Below are 10798 nucleotides of genomic sequence, written 5' to 3'. Positions count from 1 at the left end.
GCCTTGCCCAGAATGGGAAAAACATAACCTTGAAGAAGACAACGAACTTTTTGCCGCGGGAGGGCTTCAAAGGAGCAAATAATAATTCATAACGGACACTCTCATATGCCAAAGAGGATTAACCAAATATTGCTAAAATCGAATTAGTGAACTAATAACCGTACCTAGCTTTTGCGTACCAAAAATTGCTCAAATCGGATTAGTGCACTAATAAATATGAACGATTTTCGTTCATCGGTGCTAGTTTCTGTTGTATCTCCGGTGATGAATAGCACGAAGTAGTTCGCTCAGTTAGGCGTTTTTCTTCGACTAGTCAGCAGGATTCTGAAATAAAAAACGGCGGAACAATGGTTTACTTCACCGAGCCACAATACCAGGCATGGAGCCACGAGGCGAGGGGTAACCTGACTGTGGTGGATAGAGTTCCCCCGGAAATGTTGCACCTGGTTGACGCGTACTGGTATCAGTTTCCACCGATGAATCCACTGTGGCATTCTATGCTCGGAGTTGCAATCGCTATTCTTAGTGCTATCGCACTGCTTGGAAACGGATGTGTAATTTATATCTTCACGAAAACTAAAACTCTGCGCACGCCGTCCAATATGTTCGTAGTGAATCTTGCTTTCTCGGACTTCCTGATGATCTTCACCATGGGACCACCGATGGTGTACAACTGTTACTATGAAACATGGGTCTTCGGACCGCTTGCTTGTGAGTTATACGGCATGGCAGGATCTCTTTTCGGTTGTGTTTCCATCTGGTCGATGACACTGATCGCACTCGATCGCTACAGAGTCATCGTTAAAGGCCTGTCGGCTAAGCTTTTGACCAGCAATGGTGCTGCGCTACAGATACTTGCGGTGTGGGCTGCAAGCCTTGCTTGGACGATAGCTCCACTGTTCGGATGGAACCGTTACGTCCCGGAGGGAAACATGAGTGTCTGCGGAACTGACTACCTCACCGACACCCTTTTGAGCCGCTCGTACATTGGAGTGTACGCGGGTTGGGTGTACTTTTTACCACTTTTCTCTATCATTTATTCGTACATATTCATTATCAAGGTGAGAGCTTGTCATAATCTTTGTAGTGAGTATTTTTACTGATTCGTAACTCTTCGATTAGGCTGTATCGGCTCACGAGAAGAATATGCGTGAACAGGCAAAGAAAATGAACGTTGCCTCGCTTCGATCGCAGGAGGCTCAGAGCACCAGCGCGGAAATAAAACTGGCGAAGATTGCCTTGGTTACCATCTCGCTGTGGTTTATGGCATGGACTCCGTATTTGGTGATCAATTTTACCGGAATATTCGATGCCGCACCAATCAGTCCGTTGGCTACAGTTTGGGGCTCGCTTTTTGCCAAGGCAAACGCTGTCTACAACCCAATCGTGTACGGTATCAGCCATCCTAAATATCGTGCTGCCCTGCTCCAAGAGTTCCCCTCACTTTCGTGCACCGATCCTGTTGACGACGACGTTTCTAAAGGCACTGGAGCTACATCTGTTTGTACTGAAGAAAAATCATCGGCATAATGTGGCCCTTCTGCTTTTAAGACTGACACGGAGTGCTACGAGGACTATTGGTTTTGGAACTTAGAATAAAATAATATGAATAAATATGCTGAATGTGCAAGCTAATGGTAATTGTTTATCGTTTCTAATGACACCTGACTGAAACTATCGCTTAAATCACTCATTCTGATAGGGGAAAAATCAGAGCAATTGCATGCTCGAGCAACCCAAAGTGGCGGCGTATAAAACAACTATTTACATATCTCTTTAGGTATGTTCCCCACCACACGAATCACGTGCTTTGGTGCTAGAAGTAAACTTTACCTCCCTCCCTATGCGTTGACAGTATAGAGTGAGGGCGTGTGAGGCTTTCCCGCACTGTGACCGGTTACCGCTGGAGGCAAATTCCCCGCTGTAATTCAGCCAGTCAACTCAGTCAGGTGCGCTGTGAATCCCACAGGCACGCGTCGAACTATTGTTTTAATTTATGGCCGCGTTTACGGGACTTGCCTAATCAACATCCATAGTACCTAATGGGCAGCACGCCCTCGGGCGGGCAACTCATCGACGCAACCTGAACTTGTCCAGAGATGATGTAATTTTCAGTGGAAATTGTCCACGAGTAGTCGTAGAGAGAATCAGAGATAAAAAGGAGTAGCTCAACTAGTCATTGTCAAAAATATTTGAAAAAAAAGCCAAGCAGCATTACTATGACAGGGTATTTTTTATCACTTCCAAGCAGTATTTGACTGAGAATAATGTGACGCAAAATAGACAAAAAAACGAGAGGTGTTAATATTTACCTGTGAATGTTTATTCACGCACAGCTACAGTGTAAGTTTGGTTTTTTTTATTTAGTTAAAGCAATCATACACAGAATTTTGAGTTGATTGATTTCAATTACATTTGAGATAATCTTTTGAATTAAGTATGAGTAGCTCGAAATTAACATTCAACTTTGTGCTAGAAATCAACTCAAATTATGAGGCTCTAGGTTATGCAGATAACGACCAAATAGACCGAATATTTATTTTGACTTTCAAAAGATGCTTGCAATGACGACAGCACTCTACTAATGACGACAATAAACAGGAATTTATTGAACGCGAACGGTCAGCATGTTGAAGTTCAAACAGTTCAAAAGATGGGATTGAGTTGAAGTAGAAAACCTGTATCTACATACTTATCTACGGCAACATTGTTTTGTAGCCTATGCGGTTCCCGTTTGATGTTCAATTACTCGGTAGTTTATAGTTGAATATAGTTACTGTTTTCTAGAATACATTTATACTTATCCAGTTTGGTAATAAAATTTCCAGTGTGAAGGAATAAAAAAGACTTATTACCTGAACATTTAATGGCATAGAAACTATTTCCAATGTATCAGTAAACTGTCCTTCCAATATAAGCTTAGAATTAAAGTAAAGTTCAAAGTGGATTATAGATTACAATGAAAACTGACAAACTTCAGCAATTGTTTTACTGTCAAATTAATCTATTGCCGAGCGTTTCAATGAAAATACTTGAAAAAAAAGTTTCCTCTGAAATTTGCTGATCGGAAATCAAAGAAAAAAGAAAGAGTACTCGGTTGTTTTTTGCAGTTCCTGCTGGAAATTTTCTACCTCATTTTTTCCAGTTTACCTTATCTAAATAATGAGACAACTGTATTGCATGATTTGCTAAATTTGCTGAATTATGTTTATTGTTCTCATTTGCAGTATCCGAACTCTGTGCACATTAACTTTAACATCCCATTCCGGTCTGAAGAGCGAAGTCTCTCGTCATTTGTTTTGTTTTGATTTGCCGTTTGTCGAAGTCACCTTTACGCATTGCAGTTGTTATTATCCGAAGAAATCGTTGTTCCTGAAGCCACCGATTGCTCGTCCGCAACCGGGGTATTGTCCGTGGTGCACGCCAACGAGGGGAAGGTTTTGTACAGAGCCGCCCGGTACTTCGGATGGCTGATACCGTACACGATCGGGTTGTAGACGGCGTTGGCCTTGGCAAACAGCGATCCCCAAATGGTGGACAGTGGACTGATGGGTGCCGTTTGGAAAATTCCAGCATAGTTGATCACCAGATATGGAGTCCATGCCATGAACCACAGCGAGATGGTGACCAGAGCAACCTTTGCCAGCTTGATCTCGGCGCTCTGCTTAGCGACGTCCGATGATCGCAGCGAGGCGACATTCATCTTTTTCGCCTGTTCACGCATGTTTTTCTCATGCTCAGATACGGCCTACCAATAGATAAGATTTTGATCATCTTTCATCTAATTTAAAATCATGAAATTACCTTAAGAATATAATAGTAAGAGTAAATGATCAGGAATAGAGGCAACCAGTAGACAAAGACAGAGTATGCCACGATGTACGAAGTGCTGAGAAGATCCAGGGATAGGTAATCTGTTCCGCAGGCTGACATGTTTCCTTCCGGTACGTATCTATTCCAACCGAACACTGGAGCGACAGTCCAGAGAACAGAATTAAGCCACACCATTAGGATTTTCAGCAGGGAGCTATTGAAGGTCATCGGTTTCGCCGAGAGTCCCTTTACGATCACGGTATACCGGTCGAAGGCAATCATCGTCATGCTCCAGATCGAAACACAACCGAACAGTGAGCCAAGGAATCCGTAAATTTGGCACGCGAGCGGTCCAAAAACCCAGGTTTCGTTGTAACAGTTGATTATCAGCGGAGGTGCCATACAGAACATCATGAAGAAGTCGGAGAAGGCGAGATTCACTACGAAGAGGTTTGAGGGCGTGCGCAGCGCTTTGGTAGTCATGAAGATGTACATGACGCATCCATTGCCAGCCACTGATACGCATGCCAGGATAAAAATTGTAAATCCCAATATCGAGTGCCACAGCGGGTTCAGTGGCGGAAACTGATACCAGTGTGCGTCTACCAGATGTAACATCTCTGGAGGCACTTTGTCCACAACGGTCATATTACTCATCGCTGCGCCCCAGGCCATTGGTATGCTCGGTTCATTTAACATGTTGGCACTTTTCGGTCACTTCACTACTAAAAACTTAAAATTTTCTAGGTGTCGTTTTAGCTGAGCAGTCGGTTGAACGCTGTTTCGGGATCCTTTCCACTACTTATCCGCGGTGTCGTCAGATAGGGACTCGTTTCCAAACACTGGAAACTGTTGTCTATTTATACTGCTACTCCTTTATTCGCCATCATATTTCCGTTTTGACATAAATTAGATTAAACCTTCTGGCGCTTCTTAGCGGTTCAGCATGAGTGGTAAGAAGGGGTAGGCTTTCGGATTAACAGCTTGTTTTACCCGTTTGTATAGTCACAAATCCTATCGTCTAACAAGAAGGGTAATCGCAATCAACTGAACGAACACGGGTTCGGTAAATTAGCTCTAAATCAACGGCTGTAGGTCAGTGTGAAGAGGACTGGATCTTTTGGCAGTCACTTCGTGATTACGGTTCCAGTTGGTCGTCCTAGATAAAGGTAGGTTTTTTTTGGAACATTTTTTTGTTTATTTTGAAAAAAATTTCTAAGTTGTACAATTTTATTAAAAAAAGGCTGAAAATGTTATTATGTGCTACCAAAAATTTTTTTTTTTGATTCACGACTAATTTTTGAGAAAGTATGTAAATATGTTATTGATGATTATAAATGTTTTTAGGACCATTTCTTCATGGTCAAACATTCATCAAAATAAGCTGTTTGAGATACGTACACCAAAGTCTTTTTGACGCAGGGAATACGCAGCGCGTAAAACAAAAACGCGTTAATTTCAAAATCATCTGCGTAAAAAACTTTATTTGCTAAAGGTTTTAATTCATTTCTGTTAAATACTTTCGAGAAAGAATCAATTGCAGTGTTATTTTACCCTGCGAGTCGAGCTGAAAATCAAGAAAAAAATATAAAAAGGTTAGGCTAAATCAGTGAATATTCAATAATCGAACTAATATAAACCAGTAAAAACTTACCACGTAAGAAAGGACTTCTTTGAGAAATCCGCGTAATTTCCGAAATTCGTATGAAAAGAGATTTCAGTGTATTTACATTTTTTTGATAATTTTTTTTTTCGAAAGAAATAATTTTCGAAAAGATTTGCTTAAATTTAGTTTTCATCTCTCCATCCTAGACAATTTACCAAAAGTTTTGGTATAATTTCATGTTTCTTTGCGAAAAAAATTGAAATTAAGTGTTTATTTAGATATTTTTTTTTTGTAGTAAAACATTTTTTTTACAGTGTATGTTTTTTTACAATTGAACCAACCAATAGGAAAACGAACACCCGACAGGAATGCCACATACAGATTTATTTAAATTTTGAAAACGTCGTTTTGAGCGTATTAGTAAAGTGATATCAATTATCGTAACAATCAACAGTTTCCATTAAGTTCTACTATCAACTTTAGAAGAAAATATGAAATTTACTCGTCCGCAGATACGTATTTCGAATTACGGCTAGTAATCTTCGTCAGTGGATAATATGTGGACTGGTAAAGATCATAGCGGGAAACCTACTTTTATTTGCTGAGTTGATAGGATACCATTATCCTTATCATTAAGTGAGCAATTCTGAAAAGTTTTTCTAATTGAGGTTAAGTAGTAAATTATGCAGTTGTTTGTGTACTGTACCATGTTTCGGATTTTTTGGGGAGGAGATTGAATAGCCATGAAGAATGATTACCAACGGCTTTGTAAAGGAGCGTGGATGAATGTTGTTTATAAATTTCTACATTCTCAGCTACATCTTATTTCCATAGATTATTAACGGGGCGGAGCATGTGGATAATACCGAAGTCAACGGATAATGCACGTTGAAAATATGTTCAGCTACTTTTGATTTGAAAAAGTTTGGTGAATCGTTTTTTATTAACTTTACATGGTTTTGTAACCTCTGCAAAATGTTCTTTGAAACTTGTCAAGTTTAGTCCCAGTTTAGTTTGTTCAATCTTCAATGTAAACCATATCGCAGTGACAGCATGCAATTTTATAAATTTCCGCTTTGTTCAGGGTAGCAATGGAGTCCTTAGTAGATTCCAATATTGTTTTGAGTTGGGTACTCCTACTGTAGACAATATCCATTCCATTTTTTTTAAATTTTGAACGAAGTTGACGTGTCAAGGCAGCGTCATATTCAACAGATCTCTTTTCAGATCTTCTGTTATTGGGGTGAGTGTTGTGAAAAACTTTCTTTGGGTTCGCTTCATTTTCTTCAAAATGGTTTGGATGGAACTTTCGTTATAACCATTTATTTTGGTATGGCAATTTCTAAAACGCTACTTTACTGAAAAGTAAATTTTTCATACGGTGGATCATATGGTGGAGAGATACCATTTTATGCTGGTTTGAAGTGGTAGATTCGCAAATGCCAACGCTTGTCCACGGAAGAGGTGAAGGGGGTAATTATAATGTCCACGTTGACACGATATTTTTTTTTCCTAAGAAGTGAAAATTTGCCAAAAAATACATTGGCCTATAACAAAAATTTTATTGATGTTTTGGTTTTGTAGAGGAAGGAATCAGCAGGCGTTGAAAAAAGTGACAGTCACGGTGACAAACGGTTTGGTTGTCTATCTCCTAACGATTACGTTGAAGTGTTCGGAATTAGAATCGAAGTCGAATTCTGAATTCTCGTTATTTCGATATACAAAACATGTGTAAATCTATCTAAATAGCACTCAATTGCAACAAAAATAATATAACCAACGAGCTAAACCTTTAAGATCGATAAGAAAATTTATTTTTTGTTGCTTTTTTTTTAGTGCAAGAAGTTACATAATAGCTTAACCCAAATCATTTCGGGGCTTAATTTCCCAATAAAATTATAGATTTTTCAACTTTGGATGGCTTCCGCTTCTCTATACAAAACTAAACTAACATGAAGTGATTTTCTCTGTCAAGCGGCATCTATTGGTGTTCATAAAAGTATCGCCAAATGATGGAAATGTCATTAAATTCCATGTTTAGCCGAGAAATATTCGATGTCGGGTTAAGTGTTCGAAAGTGGATGCAGTATTTTTTTTTTCAACTTGTTAGCAGAAGTGCTTTTATGTTTTTGTAGGGTAATTTAAAAACATTCTTTACAAAGCGTTTAAGCCATTTCAAACCATTTTTTTCATTTTCGACTTCTTCTAGTTTTTGGATACGTTTTATAACCATTTTAACCGAGTTTGGAATTAATGTCTTTTCACTCTTTCAAGCTCTTCGAAATGTTTTCAGATGTTTGAGGCTACATTTACGAGAGTTTTCATGCACTCCAAATAAAGTTTCATATATTTTTTCTTTGTTGAGGTTGGTATTTTTTCCGGTTTATAATTAATTTGAGACCAATTTCTTAGCTATTTATTGTCTGGTTTTTCACTTCAACTTGAAATTATGCACTTATATTTTTCGAAAATGCTTCAAAATGGTTCTCGCTGAAGTTTTTATGGTTCCTTAACTCTCTAGTGCCCAAGTTAATTTCTAGACGGGCTTCGGTAAAATCACTATGAATCATTATAAACACTTTTTAGGTATTTATTGAAGCTTTTCAGAGGTTTGACTGAAGCCCGCCGAATGGCGGCATTGGGCACTAGTGGGTTAAGTTAAAGGTTGAAATGTGTTTAATATGAGTAAAAAAATGTGGAAATGTGCTTTTAGTCTTTTAGTTTTTCAGCATAAACTGTCTTATGCTTTCTTTCTACCTTCAAGAGACTTTGTAAAATTTTTTTTGATAGTAGCTTTCAGTCTTTTTCTGACGCTCAATTGTTTGAATTTTCCTGTTTCTCTGCGAACGTGTTGAACTTTAAATTTGAAATAATAGTTTTTTTTACTTTTGCTGAAATGATTTCAGTCAGTTTGCTTCTCGGAGCGTTTTCTCACTTTTTGAGTCTAATTTGATATATTTCTTTTTTTTATATTTGTTTTAACATGTAGAAAAGTTCTTATCATTCCAGTTTCTACAAAAGCTCTCAGCCAAATTTTGATCTCTTATTTGATTTTTTCGAGCGGTTGAAAACTTTGTTGGAAATTGATTTTCGTTCTGGCAATTTCATGCTTTTTGTTTGACCTCAAATTTTGTTTTGCTAGAAGTGATTTTAGAGTAGTTTATGGAGTCTATTGTTTTTCTCGCGTTTAAGAGTGTTTTCAATCATTCAAAGCATAATTTGTGATTATTTCTTCTAAAATGACGATTTTTTTGTGCACGTAGAATGTGGACGGCCCCTAACTTCATTAGCACAGAGGTGAAGCTGGCAGTACGAACAGAGCGACGCGTCGAATATAGTCGCTTGACTGTTTTTTTTTGTTATGGCCGCTAATTTTCGTGTCTTATGCCTAAAATAAGCATGCTAAGCTAATCTTCACGCATATGTCAATTATGATCCCGTTTTTTTCTAGTTTAAAATAATTTATTTTAATTGAAAACCATAACAGGAGGTCTAAATATAAGTTTAGTCGATTTCTGAGTGGATTTATTTGATGATGGCTAAGTTGTAAAATTTTGTCAAAAATAAATTGTAATGTTGCGTTGTCGCCTACGACTGGCAATAAAACGAATTCATTTTCTATGTCTACAGTAAAATTCACGTTTCGTTGGTTGAAGTCGCCATAAATGTGAAGTTTTACTTCTGGTTATGTGTTGGATATAAAAGTCTGGAACAGTTAGGAAAAATAATTTGTATGATTGCTTGTTGGCATTTTTGGGTGGAAAGTACGCTGCTAAAAAAATATGCACTTCCCCGGATAGTACTACTTTAGCAAAGATGCTTTCAAATTCTTTATGCTTGTCTGTTATTATTTCTTCGGAATTTATGGCTACGACGACTCCGTCTCCAGATTTTCGATCGTGCCGGAATACATCGACTAGATTTCCAAAAACTTCTTCACCTATTTGCCCGAACACAGTGGAATAAAGAAGTTCGCTATAAGTATGTTCACTCAGATACAGGACCGCTCTATCTAATGTTTTGATACTTATACTATGTGAGCTTTTCCCTCGTTTTCCCATATAAACTGACTCTCCTTCAAAATGTGCAAGGCTTCCTACGACACTATAGTAAAAATAACAGTATATACCCGATCAGAAAGACATAACAAAAATGTAACAGAGGCTGTTAGTTTGTTATGTGGAAAACCTTTCAGGTTGTGTTTTAATTTTGATCCCGTTAGGTGTTAAAATAACAGAAATCATAACAAAAAATATTCTACTGATTTCAAACCCATATCAAACTTTGTTACTAACGTATCAGCTTTCTAACAAATTTAGATAGCACATAGAACAGCGTAATAACAACCATTGTTCTAAACAATAGGTTTTGATAGAGACGAAAAAATTGTTAGATTTGTTTCAGAACAACTTCATTTCAGGATTTGTTATTATAACTCATTCTGATTCAATTTTGTTATCGAAAGCAAATGGGAAAATGCACAATCGTATCAAAATAAGTTATTTGTATCTCCCGTTGATATAATTTTGTAATTTTTTAGTTATGTTCTTCTGATCGGGTATACAACACATAATAGTATAGAGTAGAGTAGAGTGAATAATGTCAGGAAAGTCACAATACTGATAATCTTGCCACAGCTGTTGCAACTGTGGTAAGATTATCATCACTTGTTAATCCCCGTTGGATAGTGGTTTACTAGCATTATACTCTGCTTTGTTCGATTCATTCAACGAGCTGTTAAAATCCGGATTATATTAATCGACCAATCATTGTACTCAGTGGCGTAGTGTGACACCCTGAGCGAAAAATTTGGCTGCCACTAAACAAACGACTCCCTTCCGGCGAAAGCATAATCGCAAAAAGATTTTCGATTGTTAGAATTATATTTCCATGTTATGATCAAAGCTGTTTAAAAGAAATAAAATTCCAAAATTTTCAACCTTAATTCTTCGTTGTAATAAATATACATTGAGTTTATCAGCGAGTCCCCCTAGTACACACTACAACCTTAAGCATACTTGTTGGCATGTGAAGACCCAAACAATTTGTCACTCTTTTTGAATAGAAATCGTCAGGAGAAACACTTCTAAACCGATTCCTAGGTGGGTACTTCCTACATGATTATCGTCTACGCAGCTGACGCTAAGTTTTAAACATGCGCACTCATTGGGCAGTAAGTCGTCCCGCATATAAAAACAATTTGCTACCAGCACGGCAGGCTTATTTTACATGCCTAATGAAAATTATCAGCTGTCGAGACTGTTTTTATTTTATTGAAAAACGATCACCATATGAAATATATTCACCATGGCATTATTTTATAAAGAACATTAGTCAATGTCGAATATAATGAATGTCGTTAGTTGAATTATTGTGTTT

The 10798-nt window shown here is 37.7% G+C and overlaps 2 protein-coding genes across 2 annotated transcripts; one reads left to right on the top strand and one right to left on the bottom strand.

Annotated features, from left to right (window-relative positions):
• Positions 1–243: 243 nt before the first annotated feature.
• On the top strand, positions 244–1635 carry LOC129733094 (rhodopsin-like). Its single transcript, XM_055694664.1, has 2 exons — positions 244–1061; positions 1123–1635. The coding sequence occupies exons 1-2, from the start codon at positions 348–350 to the stop codon at positions 1528–1530; spliced, it is 1122 nt and encodes a 373-aa protein (XP_055550639.1). The 5' UTR covers positions 244–347; the 3' UTR covers positions 1531–1635.
• Positions 1636–3176: 1541 nt separating this feature from the next.
• LOC129733091 (rhodopsin-like) lies at positions 3177–4660 on the bottom strand. The gene is made up of 2 exons (XM_055694661.1): positions 3805–4660; positions 3177–3748 (listed from the first exon to the last, which is right to left on the bottom strand). The coding sequence occupies exons 1-2, from the start codon at positions 4510–4512 to the stop codon at positions 3332–3334; spliced, it is 1125 nt and encodes a 374-aa protein (XP_055550636.1). The 5' UTR covers positions 4513–4660; the 3' UTR covers positions 3177–3331.
• Positions 4661–10798: the final 6138 nt, after the last annotated feature.

This window comes from Wyeomyia smithii, chromosome 3 (genome assembly GCF_029784165.1).
Source record: "Wyeomyia smithii strain HCP4-BCI-WySm-NY-G18 chromosome 3, ASM2978416v1, whole genome shotgun sequence".
Lineage (NCBI taxonomy): Eukaryota > Metazoa > Arthropoda > Insecta > Diptera > Culicidae > Wyeomyia > Wyeomyia smithii.
Note: the sequence above shows the minus strand (reverse complement) of the source record. Positions and strands in the feature narration are given on the sequence as shown.

Excerpts from the sequence above, each read along its gene's own strand:
- LOC129733094 (XM_055694664.1), top strand. The coding sequence starts at position 348 with ATGGTTTACTTCACCGAGCCACAATACCAGGCATGGAGCCACGAGGCG. Across the intron at positions 1,062-1,122 it reads CGTACATATTCATTATCAAG|GCTGTATCGGCTCACGAGAA; the intron begins GTGAGAGCTTGT and ends CTCTTCGATTAG.
- LOC129733091 (XM_055694661.1), bottom strand. The coding sequence starts at position 4,512 with ATGTTAAATGAACCGAGCATACCAATGGCCTGGGGCGCAGCGATGAGT. Across the intron at positions 3,749-3,804 it reads CTTACTATTATATTCTTAAG|GCCGTATCTGAGCATGAGAA; the intron begins GTAATTTCATGA and ends ATCTATTGGTAG.